The sequence below is a fragment of the Hemibagrus wyckioides genome, linkage group LG24 (genome assembly GCF_019097595.1).
Source record: "Hemibagrus wyckioides isolate EC202008001 linkage group LG24, SWU_Hwy_1.0, whole genome shotgun sequence".
Taxonomy (NCBI): domain Eukaryota; kingdom Metazoa; phylum Chordata; class Actinopteri; order Siluriformes; family Bagridae; genus Hemibagrus; species Hemibagrus wyckioides.
Genome location: NC_080733.1, coordinates 10,898,584 through 10,918,565, shown reverse-complemented (window position 1 = coordinate 10,918,565; position 19,982 = coordinate 10,898,584). Strand labels below are relative to the sequence as shown.

Below are 19,982 nucleotides of genomic sequence, written 5' to 3'. Positions count from 1 at the left end.
ACCTAATTCTTAGCAACGTGATCATGCAATTAATTATTTTCTTAAAAACCCTGATCTTTAGCTCTAATTCAAATCCCATGACCACAGATTTAAACCCAAAGCAGAAATGCGTCCAAATCACACATCTACCCACATGGTCTTGTGTCCCTAAAGTAATTCTTTAAGATAGGAAGGTCTAATCAGGTCTAGACAGAAGGGCTATGGCCTTTAGCATGTCATGACTACATTTTCTGCTGATGAGTTGGAGAATTAAGCCCCTTTTACATGCCAGCTCTCATTCAGCCTAATTTTTAACGATGCTGCACATGTTCTCACTTATCAGCAGATGTCAATGCAGCCCCATTGCTGAGCTAATGCACAGAATTAATCAAATGTTCTTCTGTCCGTTGAAGCAGATATTCCCCTGCCAAAACCTGTATCGCTCTATGGGTAGCGTTCATATCAGAGGTCAGACAGGAGCATTTGAAACACGTCATGTGAGAAGCAATAAGTTCACTTTCTGTCAGAATTTAAATAATTTCTGATCAAGTTCTTTCAAGTTGTTTCCACTCTCAAGGAGTTTGAAGAAAAATTAACTCCACCTGAGGGCAAAACAAAGGACAATCCTTCCAAACAATTTAATATACTTTTAAGTGGAACTATCTAAAAAACATTTAAAAAACTGATAAACAGATTATTTTCCCATATTTGATTCTTCCACATATGATGTTTCAAGATGTCCTGGGTTTTTTTGGTCATTTTTTTACATTTTCCTCCCGTTGGTTATGTCTTCAGGTCTATTCAGACTGGTGGTGGTGAGGAAATGTGGAGAAACTATGTCTAAGATTTTAGTCTTATTTGAATTTTGTCAAGTCAGCAATTCTTGGGGACTGTGCATGCACACACCTGGAAAGGTAATGGTGTATTTGATCATCTGTAAAATTATCAGTAGAAATAACTTTAGGTGATATAGGCTAAATAACATCCTGTGGGGAAAAAAGTTTCCAACTTTTTCTACACTATAAGGACTCAAGGAAACTATTTTTTAATGTGACAACAAAATACTTTGTCAGAGAAGCAATGCTTCTGGGGATATCAGGTAAAGTGTGTGTGTGAATAAAACAAGTCAAATATGGATATTTACAAACCTTATAAACATATCTATCTATGTATCTATGTTAAGTAGCCTTTATTTGTCACAGGTACAATTTGTCACAGGGTGGGGGTGTGGTTAGAGTGGTGGTATTTTTGGAGGCCTTGCTCAAGGGCCCAACCATGGCAGCTTGGCAGTGCTGGGGCTTGAACCCCATGCTTCCGATCAACATCTATCAATCTATCATGTCTGTCTGTCTATCTGTCTGTCACCATCCATACACTCAGTTCTGACCAGAGGTTAATAAGCGAAGTCAGAGAGAGATGGGAGAGATTTTTTCTCAGATAAATTTGAGCCATCAGGAAGGATATGGTAACACACCTTCTTGTGAAATACATGCCTCAGCAGATCAGAGGTGTGTATAGATGAAGTGTGTGTAGTATGCATGTCACGTTTTTGAACGACAACCATGATTACATTATGAAAATGCTCACATTTCTCTGATATACAGATTGCTTATAGTGCATAATCATTACAGATATCTGGTAACATTGCTTAACAGACACTGGAAAGCTTATCTGTTCTGTATAAATGACACGTTTCTTTTCTGTTTCTTTCTTTACTGAACACCTATAGCCTTGAGCAGAAAACAGTTAAAGACATCTAAATCTCACCATGACCATGGTGATTAAACTCATGGCTAAATCATTATATTGACCAAGTCTAATTGTCAGCAAATGATCTAGCATTGGCTCGATACGATCACACTGCAAGTCTATACTGCATGCCTGTCTGACTTCTGTTTGGTTTCATGGTGGTAAAAAAAGAGGGGAAAAAAGAAAAGAACAGATAAGAACTACATGACTATATTATAACTTCAAATCAGTTTTCTATTTTTTAGGTAAAAATTTATTGTAAAAACAAAGCTCTGCAAAAACATTATGCTCTTTTCTGTGTAATTGATAATTACAGGAGGAATGTGATGGTAGTCAACACAGACAACAAAAAAATCCCATCCTTCTGGTAGAAAACACACAGGAAACATCTCGTTATGGCAAAATCTGTGTGCAAAAACAGCTATCAGCTATGGGAATACACTGATTTTCTTATCAAAAGTTGTATTCCCGGTTTATTACTGGTTGAGTGTGTTGTGTCATGGCTCATTTGTCCTGACAGGCAATAACCTAAAAGCCATTTAAATTCATTTTAGTTACCGAGTTGAGGTTTAGATGCCAATTTATGGTTTATGGTCTGTTAAAACAGTAATGAAAGTGAATAAAAGGATTCATAAATGTGACATAAAATGCTTCGTAAAAGCTGTTATTCCAGATTAAATTCCTTCACCCGTTCTTCAATTACACATAGCCGAAAACCTGCTGCAGCTCGAGTGTGCCACGTGGTCGTACTAAGTGAATTTTTCAGCTGATCGGCGTTACAGCTCATCTCTGTGTGATTAAATCATCAACAAGTAAACAAAATCAATATCAAAACAGCCTACTGAGAGTGAGCCTTCAATTAAAACATCAGAAAGGACTAAAGAGCATCTGATCTAAAGCAGTTGCTGTGTAGAATATGGAGTACATGGAGCAGATGTTTGCCAGGGATCACAGGCTAAGCACCAAATTCAGAAAAAGTAAGCCTGGTAAATGAATATGAAGAGGTAAAAATGACCCATATTTTACCCAATAACACATGCACACACATGTGCATGCACGCACACACACACAGCTGTGATTCTGCTATTAAGCCATGCTGTGTTTATGTACTATATAACTGGCAATAAAATACTGTAACCATCACCCCTTGCATAATTGTGTTGAAAGAAAGAAAGAAAGAAAGAAAGAAAGAAAGAAAGAAAGAAAGAAAGAAAGAAAGAAAGAAAGAAAGAAAGAAAGAAAGAAAGAAAGAAAGAAAGAAAGAAAGAAAGAAATTCTTTTTCTACTATTTTCTTTTTGCTTCTTATTGTCCATGTGATAATTTTTAATAATAATAACCAATAATCAGCATAAATTTAGAATAAAATAAAAATTAAAAGCTGGATAGAAGCGCTGTGTCATTATGACTACAAAACTTTAGATGCATGATAATTAAACTAAATAATGCTCATGAAGAGAGCTGTTACATATGCACTCTACATCTACACTGTACTAGAGGGTTAAACATCACATTCACATGAATCAGTTAAGTGTAAATGCCACAATTACAAATGAAATGTTGATCATTTTAAGCCAGTAAAGGGGATGTGTGAGTCAGCATGCTCTGTAACACAGCCTGTGACCCTGTTCCACCTCCAACATCAGTCACGGACGGAGGGATGTAGATGATATCTGCAGAGGAGGATGAGTAAGAGTAGTGTAATGAAGCCTCCATTCAAAATTCATCTGCTGCTCTGCATTAGGATGCGACCTTTGGAGGATGGCAGTAATATCAGATTTTTTTCATTCTCGTGATGGAGTTTGAGGTCAGTACTAAAGTGGCTGTCAGTATTACAAATCTTGTTCCGTTTATTTTATCTCTCTCAGCTGCCTAACAACACTGAAGTGTCCTGAATGGAGACGTAAGACCAGAGACTCACCAAGGGTTCACTTGTTTCTCAATATGTTTTTCAATACAAAGCATTTTTGTTAAAGGGCTCGAACAGCCTCCTATGGCATCCTCCTGGGACACAGCAGGGTTCTATTGCTCCAGTACTGTACAGTAGCTTCTGTGCAAAGAGAATATTTTCCTGCACCATGAACAGCAGCATCATGGTACAATAAATGCAAAGGTCCTAGAATCAGTTTTCAAGGGCTGGATACTGCATAAACCTTTCGGTAGTCACATGTCTAAAGTTGAAGCGTGACACAAGAAAAGTACGCATGAACAATTTCTTTCTTCCTAATCTTTAAAACAGATAGAGCAATTAATAAGAAAGTGTGCATGTAGTGTCTGCAGCTTTCACTAAAACAGACAAGTAGCACTTTTTTTTGTGTGTGGTGAATACCGTAAAATACTGAATATTTGCACAATCCAGTTTATACTATTTCAGATTTTTTTTACTCTTTTGGCTGAAAAAGCATCTCATTCTGATCATACACTTGTTTTGTTTAAACATGACATTAATAGATATGATTAAGGAGGAAGGAGCAATCTGAAATGGCCAAGCTGACATGTTTGGTGTATTTTTGAGTGATAACTCTTAGCAGTGTATTCTGATGATGTCTGAGAGCAATGTTTTTTGCCATTGAATCAAGAGTGAATACCAGTAATGGAACTATTATGTGTCAATGATAACCACACAAGTCGATAGTGGTGTGACTGTGAGCTTGCGTGTGTAAGACAAAGACAAATGGACAAAAGGTTCTCCTCCGAGTGTGTTTGACTGCCCTGCAACAGCATGACAGCAGTCTGTGGGTGGCTTCATGTGTCCTAGAGGAAGCATGTGCTAACCATCACCTTCCATGATTGGTAGCTGAAGCGGGTAAATGAAAATCAGCAGTCGGGCAGGAAGGTGAATGGCCAGATAAATAGATGGATGGACGGATGGATGGATGGATGCATTGATGGATGGATAGCTGGAAGGATGGAGCACAAGGATGGAAGGATGGATTTTACCTAAACTCACACCGTTAGACCAATCAAATTACAAATTCAACACAGTAGTATAGACGTTTTCACACGCTAGTGACATATTATACATCGACAATCATTTCTTCTTTTGCCCCACATCAGAGTTGCTACCACACACATTCTCACAGCACTTAATGTGAGTATTAAAGCTGTCAGTGTTTCATGAATGTCCTGATCACAGAAGACTTGCCTGAACAGTGCTTCATTTTCCATGCATGACAGACAGACACAACTTAATATCTCTGGTGTTTTTTCACCTGCTGTCTGACATTAAGCACACATCCTGCAAAGATAAAGTAATAAAATGGTCTTATGGAGACGATGGATGCTTTGTTTGAGATGCAGAGCCTTGTTTCAGATGAATACAAATGAGGCTTTCAGAGGCAGGGTTAAAGAGCTGAGCTGTCTGCCTTCAGAGCAGAAAAAGCCACCAATGTCCTTTGTAATGACTCTATTCCTGCATATTAACTCAGATTAATTGCTTTGTGACATGCTCATGAATGAGACTGTCTTCCCCTTCCAGAGAGCCATGCATCGTTGTTTCTTTGTTTCAGTGTGTTCCCGATATAGACAAATGTGCCATCCTGTAAGAAGGAAAATAATTCCCTGCTTGTCTGAAGTACAAAAGAGTGACGAGTTATTCATGAAAAAGCCTAAGTACAGTTAAAATCATTTAGGAGTTTACTTTCAACTGAACCGGAGTGAGAAGGAGAGAAGCAGATAATCTGACCCCTCTTTCAGAAGTGAGGATGAAGAAGGTGTCTTACCGTGCACAGATCCTTGTACTGCATCTTCTGGAATTTGGTGTCAGCATTGCCAGCACATAGTTCCACGTATCCCAGCACCACCTGGAACACAGTGTTGTGAATGGCCTGGGTGAAGTGCATGTGAAGCTGGTCCATCGCCGTCTACAGAGGGAGAAAGGGAAAGAGAAAAAGAAGATGCAGGCTTTTGAATAAATTCATCCCCAGCATGGAACATGTAGAAGGTTGTGTATTGATATATATTGTGTAGATAGGGGAAAAAAAAAAGGAAATGATACAATATCTTTTCCAAGTCACACCATCATATAGTAATTTAAAAAAGGTGTGTCTATTTCCAAATGCAAACAGCTGCCTTGCTTACAGGATTATTATCTACATTCACTCTAATAATGGAAGGGTGGAGGGAAACATGGATAGACAGAAGGGTGGATGGAGGGTAGAGAGATGTATGGATGGAAGGGTGGATGGAAGGGTGGAAAAAAAGAAAGGTAGATGGAAAAGTGGGTGAAAGGATGCTTGAATGAAAGGAAGAGTGGATGAAATTGTTCAAGAAAAAAAGGGTGGATGGATGTGTGGATGGATGGATGGATGGATATGTGGGTGGGTGGATGGATGGATGGATGGATGGATGGGAAAATGGGTTACTAGAGTGGATGAATGGTTGTATGGCTGTATTGGAGGAAGGATGAATACGTGGATGTATGGGTGAATCTATGAGGGAAGGATAAATGAAAGGTATATGAAATAAATGGTAGATGGATGGACGGATACAGTGGATGGATAGATTGGATGGGTGGGTGGATCAGTTAATAGACTGATTGCAGATGAATAATTTTCCGCAGAACAAGCAGCCCTTTAAACCTGAAAGTCATTTCACCTGAGATCCATATTTACACGAGATAATGAAGTGTAAAAGCACTGCACCAAGTTACTGTTTAAACTTCTGTAAATAACATCCTTCTGTAAATAACAACTCCCTTCTGCTGCATTACTGTCGGTTTTCTATGTCTTATATTGCTCGTTGTCTTGTTGCTGTAACACTGGAATTTCTCACCTGGGATTAATGAATTGTGATTTTCACTCTGTACAAGCAGATGCTGCCTTTATCAAACAATTACAACACTATCTGCAGTGAGCTTTGCAGCTGCTGATAAATATGATCTTGAAACCCTGAGTGCATTTGGGTTGCAGCCTCCAGAGCCACCATGACCCGGACCAAGATAAAGAGCTTACTGAAGATGAATGAATGAGGTGACATGTATGTGCACTGTGTAGTGTAAAATCCAGATGTGATGTAAAATGAATCTACAGTCTAAGCCTATGTGAAATTGTAAGATTTTTCACAGCCCAAAAGAACATCCTGTATAATAAAATACTGCTCGATTTTATTCAGGACATGCTCACCTCCAAATACAACAAAGCAGAAAATTCTCCCTTACTGTCCGTCTCTCTCTAACATTCAACCACGCACTCAGTGACCCTTATTCATCAAAGTGGGAACGGGCTTCGATATGAGAGCCAAGAATGTAAACAAATCTGCATCTGATTCGAAACTTAAAACTGGCAGTGACGTGAATCAGCATCATCTGCTGCAAAAACTCTACCACACATTAGATCTTTATTAACATGCCATAAGCATACAACACAAAACACGTCCTAATGTATGCAGGTGTTGTGACGGTGAGCCAATAAAAAGAAGAAAGCAATCAGCAGACTAGAGTCATCCAAGATCCAAGGGGGTATTTAAAAAAAAATAAAAAATCTGGAAAGGGAAATTTTCTGGTGATTTTCCGGTAAGCCAAGTTGGAGCGGCTTGCCTCTGAGGTTGCTGAGAATTAGGATGTTATTTCTGGTATCATCAAAAAGTGTGATCTCTTTAAAACAGATAAAGAAAATCTAATACTAATGCTGCTTAATGCTGAAATCCCGGTTTAACCGTTTTCTTATTTCACCTGCGGGGGAATTATGTGAACTCAGCATGTGGTTGTAAATACAGAGTAGCAAAAAGGAATTAAATTATATAATAACATCAAAAACTTATACCTAAGCCTCTTTGAATTGCCTAGATATGTGAATGAATAAGTGAGTGGTATATGAACGCTACTTGTCCTACAACACCTGAGTTAGAAGCCTCAACATACACAAACTTAGACACATAATACACAGATAAAAGTATAGTGTAGTATATATATTTTCCCCCAAACACTAATAATATGTGGCATTTTCCACTAGACTGGCTTTAATAAAAGATCTCAGATGAAGTTTGAGAAAAACCTAAAAAAAATCTTCTTAGAAAGCTCAAATAATGTGGGCCATCAGCATCCAACCTTTAGATTCCTGTCAAATCCGCAAGCTCTCCATCCTACACTAGCATCCTAACAGAACTAGCGTGGGGGGAACAGTTAAAGCAGCTGTACAGATGTTTGAATACATTTGTTATTCCCCCAGGAAGTGCAATTTGAAAGAAAAAGCTGGTCCGTGATTATCTTTATTTGTACATGTTCATACTACATAAGGGACCGTGTAACCATGAGCCATTTGAGCTAATCACAGAAATGCTAATATCTCTTGCTGGGAATATTCACACAACACAGAGTAAACCGTTATGACTTTTTTTGCTCTCTTAAAAAGACATATCTTTTTGAGCCACCAATGTGCACCCCAGAGAGCTGTTCTATCACTTTTCCTCTTCACTTTCTACACTTCCAATACAGTAGAGTGGCTCATGCCACCTGCAGAGGTTCCCTGATGGCTCTTTCATTGTGGAGTGCATTCACAATGAAAATGATTTAGAGTGTAGGGGTTTGGTGGTGGACTTCATCTTGTGGTGCAGCTTAACATCAGTAACACAAAGAAACTGGTGGTGGATTTTAAGAAATACAACTGACCCACTGGAAACGGTTATGGAGAAGAGAATGGCAGGAAAAACTGGCGATCATGAACAGTAATGCACATCGTCACCATGGCATGCTTTCCAGAAACACATTTAGCTCCTGGCTCATTTCACTGCAGAGCTCTAGAAAGCACTAGTGGAGGTCATTTCTGACCGCTGTCATCTCTGCAATGCCTCCTCCCTATGGGACTGGCCTCCAGCTTTGCAGAATGAATGAATAACACGACAGAATTCATTCATATACTTATACAGATACATGACAGAAAGGGTCAGAAAACTTGTTCTGATATTGTTCCCCACACATTTCAACAGATAACTAAAAACATGTGAGTAGAAATCTCACAAGTCAGACAAATTTCTGTTCAATCAAAAAGCTTTCCATCTTGGATTAACCAATAAACAAATAATGTGTACCATCACCTACCAAGACCAAAAAGTTCCATCTCTCACTAGCATTCAGTCATTCTAACCAGACAGCATGAAAGAAGCAGTAATAAAAAAGTGACCAAATATCCTAGGTAATATCTTAAAATCTTAAGATAGCAGAGGTATTTTCTGCCACCAAACTCTATGATGCCACCTCTCCGCTGGACTTTCCTCTAACCCAGCAGAAAGAATGAATACCAGGATAGAATTCATTCATATAATTAGTAGTTGGAGATCCTTCTGCCATTATCAAAAGGACATCTTCTGAACTTTAAGTGTCGACAGCTCAAAAGCTCTGGACTGCAGTGAGGAAGATGTGCAATGTTATGAGTTCTTCAGGAGCTTTAAAATAACACCAGTGCAAATTCTCTGCAATCTACAGTGCATGAGAAAGTGGTCATGCAAGATGAGCATTTTAGCACAACCTGGAGCTCTATATCTGGCTAAAAATGAAACCTCAATCATTTTCAATTTTCAAGTGATCAACTTTTTGAAGACTCTGCAATGCACTGTCCTGGGTCTGCCCTCCCATCTCACCTTGGCTAGTGGGGACCATTACTTGGCAACAGATACCACTACTTGCACTAGTAGGGATTGGTTATATATTGGTCACAGTTACGTGAGCATAAATATTTTACAAACATTTTTACATGGTTTGCCTACTAAATCCCATTTCACAACACAACCCATATAACCTACAGCTATGTGAATAGAAGCTGTGAACTCAGCATAACACACCAAGGAGTCATTCTCCCCAAACAGCTTTCTTTCCTACACATGAGGAGGTAAGTCATAGATAAATGTGTGGAGCTTTAATCCTGAGGATCAATGGCAGGAAAGCTAAAGCAGAGAATCCTGCTACACACCATGAAGCACCAGAGAACGCCACAATAAAAAGAAAAGCTTTCTCAGATTCTGACTTCAATCACAGCTTTGTATGCTCTGAGGTAAAGGGGAAAAGGCAGGCACTTCCCTGCCAAATAATAGCCTTAATCCAAGAACATCTCATCTTCCCCTGTGTGACGCAGTGTGGGAGGTATACCTCTAACCCTAGACAAGCTCTCATGACTCGCTCACCTGTGTCTTGCCCAATAGCGAGTACGCAAGCTGAACTCTGGTGTAGTGAGCGACGTCAAAGTTCTTGCAGGTTTTCGACAGCGCTACATCCAACTGCTCCTGCAGAGACAAGAAAAGAAGAAGAAAGGTTTAAGGGGCAGAAGGAACTGCACTGCATTAATGATGATGGTAAGAAATCTTCTCTCCTAATAACTGAGGTCTCTGGAGAGGAGGGAAAAGATTAGGCTTTATATCTTTGTCTTTCATATCTCTGGCCCAACTGACTGTTTAGTGATGAAAGCTGAGCTCCAAAAGCCCTGGAGAAAAAAGAAACAGCACACATATAGAATACCGTATGTAAGAGTGAGAACAGGATCCCTAAATGATATAATGACTTATCCTATCACAAATGTATAATTCAACAAAGTCTAAAATATATTAGTTATAAAAGGATAGTTTAACAAGTGCTAGCTATTTTAAAAAAATAATTAAAGTTCTATCCGGACAAGATTGTTTTTTTCCCCAGATTAAGTCAATCAGAATATTTGCCAGCTATTTGACACTAATAAATTACCATAGTTCCCAGCAGCGTCTTTCTTGCACACTGGATCATGAATTAATTTACAGGAAACTTTAATCATGACAGGCAGCACGGTGGTGCAGCAGAAAGCATTGCCACCAGGGTTAATTCTGAGCCCCCATCATGAGCGTCGCTTGTTAATCTCATCTTCACACGGGTTTCTTCCAGATTCTCTGAAATCTTAGTAAGGTTGGTTGGTGATATGGCACTAGATTGCTTGCAGGTGTGTGTAAGTATGTATTCTCACACCTTGCACTCAGAGTTCCCTGTATAGGCTCCGTATCTAAGATGATCCGGACCAGGATAACGTGCTTACTGAAGATGATCGAATGAACATAATCATGATATGTGAACGGAAGGGCGTATACAGACATAGCGGTCATTACAAAGGTCAATTTAATCAGCTCATGAGACCACTTCCCCTTCTAACAAAGCTTTTTTTTTCCCCTCCCAGCGAAGACATCAAATAGATCATTTGATATGGCCCATAGCAACTGCATTTACAATCAGTGACAATCCTGTCACTTTTCTCTTCATCTGGAGGCAAAAAATGACTATAAACATCAAGTGACATTGGCCTGCATAATCCCTGAAATGTCTATCCAGACAGGATTAAAATTAATAGACCACCTTTTAGATTGATGAAAAACTGCAGACAATGCTGCTGGAAGGTTCTTTAGGGAGAAGGGTGGAAAAAAGCACAGAGTAACATCTGCAAAAGTCTGAAATTCCCCAGCTCCCCTCCCACATGTATTCATTAATTTTTGTTTTTGATTTGAACTAAGGACACCTGCAACAACTAAACCTGATTTTTCCATCCAGGACTAAAAACAAATCCACATAAATTAGCATAAATAAGATTTCAGCATAGTATTAAAAATGATCATCAACTGAGCTCATATGTAAATCAGAAATAGAAACCATCGAGCCTCAATTATTACTAATTTGACATTTTTACCAAAACAAACACATTAATTAGAGTATTCTTCCACAAACGTTCCTTGTGGAGTGATTTTTGCTAATGGATGAAATAAACACTGGTTAATGAGTTGACTAGGCTTATTTGCTATTAACATGACCATCATGTAAAGTGCGGAAATGTGGAAATTCAACTGAAAGTGAAATGGAGAGAAAGGGGGCATCAACAAGGCTGAGATCTTTTAATCATTTAATTCATTTAATCGTTCCTAATCTGTTTGAAACTCAAATTTGAAAAAACAGCAGGGGTTACTCCGTGTGTGTGTGTGTGTGTGTGTACATGTCTGGTTGTATGTTAGCTCTCCTATTCTTGAGTCCACAGAGCAAACAGCTTATTCAGGAGAACACTGTACATCTGCAATTAAGCTCACACACGCTCACACACACGTACACACGCGCACACACGCACAGAGCACCATTCATGCTTTTACGCATACTTATACACATATCAGCCATAACATTAAAACCACCTGCATAAAATGTGTACGTCCTCCTTGTAGCAGCTGAATCTTTAAGTCTTGCAAGATTTATAAAAGTGTCTGTCCAGCGCATCCCACAGCTTCTCGATCGAAATGAGATCTGTGGAATTTGGAGGCTGAGTCAACACCTTGAACTCTTCAAAGCGTTTCTGAACAATTTTTGCAGTGTGGCAGGGTGCATTATCCTGCAGAAAGAGACCCTTTGCCATTAGGGAATACCGTTGACATAGAGAGGTGTACTTGGTCTGCAACAATGTTTAGGAAGGTGACGCGTGTAAAAGTAACATGAATGCCAGGACCCAAGATTTCCCAGCAGAACATTGCTCAGTGTCACACTACTTTCACCAGATTGTATTCTTCCTGTAGTGCATCCGGGTGTCATCTCTTCTCCAGGTACATCCAAACGATGTAAAAGAAAACTTGATTCACCAGACCAGGCCACCCTTCTTCCACTGCTCCATGGTCCAGTTCTGATGCTCACCAGCTCTATGACGTATAATACGCAGCAAGCTCTAGTGCACTTTGTCCTGACTTTCTAAAATAACCAACCTTAACTTTTTCAGCAATTTGTGTTACAATAGCTCTTCTGTGGCATTGTACCAGGCTTTACTCCCCACACAGAGCACTGAGCCTTGGGCACATGACCTTGTAGCAGGTTTACTGGTTGTCCTTCCTAGGTACTAACCAGTGCACTGGGACCATCACCCAACACCTGCCATTTTGAAGATGCACTGATCCGGTCGTCTAACCATCACAATTTGGCACTTGTCCAAGTCTCCCAGATCCTTACATTTGCCCATTTACCTGTATCCAACACATCAACTTCAAGAACTGACTGTCCACTTGCTGCTGGATATATCCAATCCCTTGACAGATGCCAGTGTAATGAGATAATCAAATGTTATTCCCTTCACCTGTCAGTGGTTTTAATGTTCTGGCTGACTGGTGTATGTAGACTCAGACCTCACAGGGTGAATATGAAATTGGATGGGACTTTAACAGCTGAGTCTGAGTCTGTACCTGAAAAGTAGGATGTTTTTAAATCAAACTTTCTTCTTTTTTTTGGCTACATACCTCGATTTGTTCCAGAGTGTCTTGCAGCTTTGAGTTCAACTCACTGCGGAGAGAAAAAAATTTCAAATTGGGTTTAGCAATCACAACCACAAGAGAAAACCTGGCTAAGATTAAAAGACTCTAATCAGGACACCAGTGTGTGTAACACTGAAAAATTGCACCCTTCAAAATCTATATGAATTTATTTTCATAAATGTGTGGAAAAATAAGCCTCATGTCACACAACAAACAAAATACAAATTTGGGGCCAAAACAGGATTTTAACATATAACACATACCTCAATGTTAGAGAAACCATAAATGTATCACACCAAAATGATAAATGTTTTTATTTTCTTTTTAGTCTTGCCTTGGCAAGATCATCTTCTGGCAGAGCTCATGTAATTTAAAGGGCTAGTTTAGTAGCCTGAAGATGCTATGGCCTAAATATGTCTAAAACTTTGCAAGCAGAGTGTGATTTCTTCTTCTTTGTGTGAGTGAGCTGCCATTGTCCCTCAGTGCCATGCTGTCAGAAACACACCAAAAATTCACTGTTCACAAATTGTATTAAGAAAAAAACCCCAATGTTATTCAGCCTTTCATATCTACTTTTCTTGCACTTTTGAGTATTGTATAGCAGTAGGTAAAGTAAGAACATGTTGGTTGGTTAACATTATAAGCTAATTTCTAGAAAATTATACAGATGATCAGATGATAGGTCGGTTTAAAAAGCCTCCAGTTTTAGGCACAGCATTTAGGGTCCAATTTTATCCACAAAGGGCCGGTGTGGGTGCAGGTTTTCATTCCAACCATGCAAAAGCCGCACCTGTGTCTATTGAAAGCCAAGATCAACTGATTAAACAGGTGGAATCAGGTTGATTGGTATGGAAACCTGCACCCACACCGGTCCTTTGTGGATAAGATTGGACACCCCTGATTTAGGTCATGTAAGAAGGAAGAGGCATTCTTTAAACCGAATCTACTTCTCCCACTCTCACTCTCATTATGGCAGATGCATAGGATATGCCGAGGCGCTGATGTAGAGCTGCGGCTCAGTGAAATGTAGTAGATTAGAAAAGACTACCTTCAGAGTTGGGCTGAGAAAACCTGCTGTGCTTGCCCTTCTTCCAGATTAAGTCTCACAGTAATTAACTCCTCTTTGCAGTGCAGAAATGCACAGATAACCCAGGTGTCCAATACTGCCAAAAATGAGGCCTGGAATTAAAATCTCCTTGCTTACAAGATGAAAAGGAAGCAATTACAAGAGGGCAAAAGCCTTTGGTATTCAGAAGAAGGTTTATCTGGGAGCACGGACCCCTTCGAATGATATGAGGATGCCTTCAGTCAGATACTAAGATGAGAAGCAGGAATTATTTCACTCTCCTCCATGCAGGGTGGAAAGCATGGCACGAATACAATGGATGGTTCAAATCCAGTATCAAATCTCAAAGCATATTTGAAAATGGCAGCTGGGCTAAATATTACCCTGAAGCGCTTGCTAAATTTAGAGGGAGCTTTGCTGTTCTGAAAGCTGTTTCGTATTTTTATAAGCAGAACTCCACTATGGGTATTCCAGCAGTCGTTTCACAGCCACTTTTTCACTGGCGGTGCTCTGAAGTGAGAGGAACAGATGTTGAAGGCTCCCCATGTACAGTCAGAGTCATGCTACGCTGGCGTGCCAGTTTTGAAAGGATGGCAAATTTGTTTATTCCGGAGACAACGCACATGGCCGACACACACCAGCATCTTCTGTTGATTAATAGGGAGTTTTAAAATCTGCAGTGCAGATGTATTTGGCTAAAAACACACACACACACACATGAATATTAAGAGAACATGCTCTAAAACACGGTTCTCCTGAGCTGCAAGCCAGTCACGGTCACAGCACAGAGCAGTCACAGCATGACACAGAGCCCTCATTATTTCAGGTGGAAAATGAGAAAAGTGACATCGTTGTGGTACTCGTGCAGCAGGATTAATAAAAAACAAGGTTTAGATTTATTTTAAGGTTTATTAAGCACATTAAACTATCCAGAATATACTACAAAAGCAGCATTGAGAGAACAGGATATCAAGCTGCTGACGCCTTCATTTAGAAATGTAAAAAAAAATATTCAAATTTAAGACATTTTGAATACTTAATCATTAGAATTTAATTTTAGACAAATAATGACTTTTAAGGACACGGATAAAGGACACTAATGCTGTCATTAGTATGTAAGCCGGCTACTTATTAAGATACAGTCTGGAATGTAGATGGACTTGGCACTCATCATAAGCTTCTCACCAGACTAGCTTACGATGTCATTTTGCTCCCAGACAGTATCGTCTGGTACATTAGCTTTATCATTATTAATATCCATTTACTTTTAGAGAAGTTTTGAATTATTATAGTGTTATATATTTGTTTTTGTTTTTTGGCCTGCTCCTTTCACTCACATTCTTTTCATTTGTTTATTTATTCGTTCGTTCTTTTGATCATTCATTTATTCATTCAGTCAGAAATGATCAAATTATCCAGAAACATTTTATTGGTTCCTATATTCATCATACAAACAGACACTATTTATTACTCGTATCAGAGTACAGCATAGAAATTGAACTTGTTCTGGAGGTGAATTCTTAAGGCGAAAATTTGTACTGCGAAACAAATAAGAAATAATGTAAATGCAGATAATGCTTTCCAGCCACCCAAAATATTATCAATATTACCACCACAAAGCGTATTTAAACTGTATTTGCCGCTTACAAAGAACTGACCCAAGCCAAGCATTCCATGGCAAGGCTCCTCACAGGAAGTCGTGCCACCAAGCTTAAATACACAGATCACCCACGCCACTAATCTGTCAACTAAAACAACATGCAAAAAATCATGTAGCTTTTGAACACATTCCAAAGGCAACGTTGGTTATCGTGGGTTGAGTCTTTCGAAACAGCTTTGACTGACTGAAAAAAAAACCCCGGAAAACTCATAAACTCGCGTCGCTTGGCTTTCCACTGACACAAAGAGGTTTTGAACGGCTCCGAGACGTATGCGCAACTTAGCCGGAGGTTGGTTCGGTTTGTTTGTATGCCGAAAATGTTTCGTATGCACTGCAAATTTCTTGCAGAATTTCAATTCTTAAGGCGAAAATTCGCAAGGGAGGGCGTTCATTTGCTGAGGTTACACTGTACTGTATTTATAGTAGTGTGGCACCAGGTATACTTGTACTCAATTGGTAGATTTTATATGAAACACTATATTCTTTAAAATCTACTTGCAAACTATGATGCGAAATTATATAAACACCAGGTAATACTGACCATAACATGCAACAGAGGGATAAAGTAATAAATCTAACTCCTACCATCTTTACCTTTACTCCCTTAACCAGAGGGACTTATTTTTCATCTGATTTACACTACCAGTCAAAAGTTTGGACACACCTTCTAATTCCATGGTCTTTCCTGATGTTTATTTCTTTCTACATTGTAAAACAATTCTGAAGGCGGCCGAAATACAATAATGAGTAAATAATGTCCTTTGAACAGTTGATATTGAGATATGTCTGCTACTGATGCTCTGTAAAGCCTTCATAACAGCTCTAATCTGAGGTGCTGTTAATTGGTGATTTCTGAGGCTGGTAACTCTAAATGAACTTCTCCTCTGCAGCAGAGGTAAATTTTGGTCTTGCTTTACTGGGATGGTCTTCATGTGAGCCAGTTTCATCATGGTGGTTTTGCAAATGCACTTGACAATACTGTTCTTGCAAGAACTATTCCAGAACACCTGACCTTCGTGTCTTAAAATAACAACTGACTGTTTTTTGTTGTCGTTACATATGCATTACTTAAGTCCATGTGTGTTATTTCATAGTTTTGAAATCTCCAGTATTGTTCTAGAATGTAGAAAATAAATCCCTAAACAAAAAACATTGAATTAAAAGGTGTGTCCAGACTTTTGACTGGTAGTGTATATACCTGAGCAGTTGAGGGTTATAAACTAGCAATTAGGAGATGATGATGCAACTCTGGGGGGGGGGGGATCTATTAACCATTTATTAATTTATTAACCGATATGGTTGAAAAATATGCCCTGAATTTAAACAGTCATATCAAATGTAAATAAAAAAATTCATTTCTAATTGGATTTATGGTTAGCAATTATAGTACTGTATTTTCATGAGCTCAGAGGTAAAGTAGTAGTGAACCAACAAGAATTACAGCCTTGCCAGCCTGCCAAAAAAAACAAAACAAAAAAAAATAACAGACATACTAGGGAACTGGCAAGCAGCCATTTGAAGAACAGCTCAGTTGCTAGAAGTGCCTCTGCAGCCATGCATTCTTATAGTCACTTATATTCCCAAAAGACTACACAATGATATAAAGTCTCAATGCTCAATTTGCATTATGTACAGCTGATGGAGGAATGGAGTTGTAGGTATCCGTTTTGTAGACCTCTGCTCCCAAGAGGATGGACTCTGAATTACACAGCAAGACTTGGAAAGAGATCTGGCAGTGAAACAGGAGTCCCTCTGCACCGAGCCTTGAACTTAAACTACATGCCACTCATAAACATATTCATACAGCTCTCTGCAATGCTTCAGAGCGGTTTAGCTTTAAGCAGAACATCCTTGTTTACTGTCACACTTCCAGCATAATTTGAAATTCAACATTAATATTGAATATGAGGAGGCGAGGATTCTCTAAAGCATAAGCTGCTTTAAGTTCCGGCGAAAGGCCTGGAGCGGTAAGAGTGCACAGCAGCCGAAGTGACGCACGTGGCGTAAAATGAAAATGAGATATAAAAGGTCATACTGATTAACACGAAAGCGTGCTGGAAAAGACACTGCGTTGGTGAACATGCAGCACGATTACCACGTCTGTTATGAAATGGGTTTATCGTATAAATACTGGGAAGGTCTTAGTCCATGGTAACCAGCCACTCATTACAGACACAGCAAATAGAGGCTAGGTCTATAACTGCTATAGTTGTAGCTAACATATAAGACATATTTATATTCAAATTTAAGATTTCTGACCTTAGATTTGAGAGAAACAAAGACTCAAGAACCAGGGAACAATCTTTCAGTACACTAATGCTGTTGTTACTATTTAAGCCTATGACTTAGTGTGTGGTTTGGGACACAGCCTTGAATATAGACCGACTTGCCAATTCCTGAGCATTAGATTAATCTGAGAAAAGTGTAGCACAAACAGGCTGCTATAATATTTTCCGTTATGTGTTACCGGACCTGCATTTAATACACAAAACAGATCACTTCAAGTGGTGCAGTATCATTATCATCATCAATATCCATTTACTTTGAGGTAAGTGTTGAATATTTATTAGTTATTGATTAGATATTCGAAGGACAAACAGCAGGCAAAAGAGAAACAGCAGAGAAACTGAACTCGTACAGGATGTCGCTCTGCAACACTTTCAGCTCTTCAGCAATGTTTCTGAATATTTTGTCCTTGTTTTCAGTCACGTGTGTGTATCCTATGTTCACTAAGCAACCGGATGAAGCCTGACTGCAGAAATGAGCCAGAGGCAAACTATCAGCATGTGTGGTATAGAAGTATAGAAGAACCCAATACGTGTCACTTGATGGACCGTAAGTGAGAAAGAAATCACAGTCGTAATTGTGAAAGAGCACCAATCAGGTCTGGATTGTCTCCCATTTCCCTTTCAGCGCCATGTTTGTTTAGCACAGCAGCCCATCTGCACAAATGAAGACCTTGTTGTTTCTATACTAGTCTTGCTATTAATATAGTGGTCTTGCTATCAAAAACCTTATGTTTATAGTAGGCATGGCATTCACTGAGAAAATATTTGTATTCCCCAAATAGCTGCGTTAACACTGTCAAATTACGTCCTTTAAGCCCTCTTAATTACAAGTGCACAGTCTGTGTACAGTAGTTTGTACAGTGCAGAGTACAATCCTCACTCAAACTTCATTTAAAACAGGACCAGGTTTCCTTTGTGCCAGTTGAATTGTCTGGTGGTGATTAGGGATTAACAAAAATGAAGGAAAGAAAACGAGTATTTGTGTATCTGTATGTGTATGTGCATGTGTGTATTTGAGGATGAAGTCCTCTCAGCAGACTGCTCTCATAGTGGAATATTCTAAACAATGGCCACGCTTCTCAATCACAGTCCACTGTCCTCACTGATACAGCTTTACAGTTCATTTAATCCCTGCAAAAAAAATGAACTGTCTTCTCGTTGTTACGCTATGCTGCCAACGACTTCTGAGACTTCCAGTTACAGCATACAAGAACAAGCAGTAAAAGATTTTAATGTGCTGCATAACTTCTGAAAATGTTTTCATTTCTGACCCTTCATTATCCTTTACAGATAATGGACACTTACTGGACTAAGTGCTTTGAAGGACAACAGTTTTCCCCCTATGTAGCAGAACTGGGCAGAGGTGTGAACTTTCATGCAGCGCTAACTGTCCTTTGAAAGGTGCCAGCGACAGGAATGATGAGACAAAACAAGAAAGGTTTGTGTGATCAATGAAACAGGGTTTTCCTTCTCTTCAGAGGTGTCTGTGTGAATCATGTTTCATAAAAAAATAAGCAGTCCACATTTCAATCCACAACAACAACCACGGAATGATGAATGCTTTGGAAGTCTTTTAATATTGAGTTGCTATGATTTACATCTGCCACATGATGTCTTTACTGAGCATGTTAGAATAAAAAAACTGACTGTGTTTGACTGAGTCAGTTGGTGAGTTGAGTGAGTGAGTGTCTGACTGACTATCTTTGTGAGTGAGTGAGTGAGTGAGTGAGTGTCTGACTGACTATCTTTGTGAGTGAGTGAGTGAGTGAGTGTCTGACTGACTATCTTTGTGACTGAGTGAGTGAGTGAGTGTCTGACTGACTATCTTTGTGACTGAGTGAGTGAGTGAGTGTCTGACTGACTATCTTTGTGAGTGAGTGTCTGACTGACTATCTTTGTGAGTGAGTGTCTGACTGACTATCTTTGTGAGTGAGTGAGTGTCTGACTGACTATCTTTGTGAGTGAGTGAGTGAGTGTCTGACTGACTATCTTTGTGAGTGAGTGAGTGTCTGACTGACTATC

At 39.2% G+C, this 19,982-nt stretch overlaps 1 protein-coding gene across 3 annotated transcripts in view; it reads right to left on the bottom strand.

The window, feature by feature from the left end:
- vps50 (VPS50 EARP/GARPII complex subunit) overlaps positions 1-19,982 on the bottom strand; it is a 153,097-nt gene that overhangs the window by 95,586 nt on the left and 37,529 nt on the right. For all 3 annotated transcript variants that reach the window (XM_058377732.1, XM_058377734.1, XM_058377733.1), the window contains exons 10-12: positions 12,932-12,974; positions 9,842-9,940; positions 5,449-5,589 (exon numbers count right to left, since the gene is read on the bottom strand). In XM_058377732.1, coding sequence (XP_058233715.1) covers positions 5,449-5,589; positions 9,842-9,940; positions 12,932-12,974 — 283 coding nt within the window. The remainder of the gene's footprint in view (positions 1-5,448; positions 5,590-9,841; positions 9,941-12,931; positions 12,975-19,982) is intronic.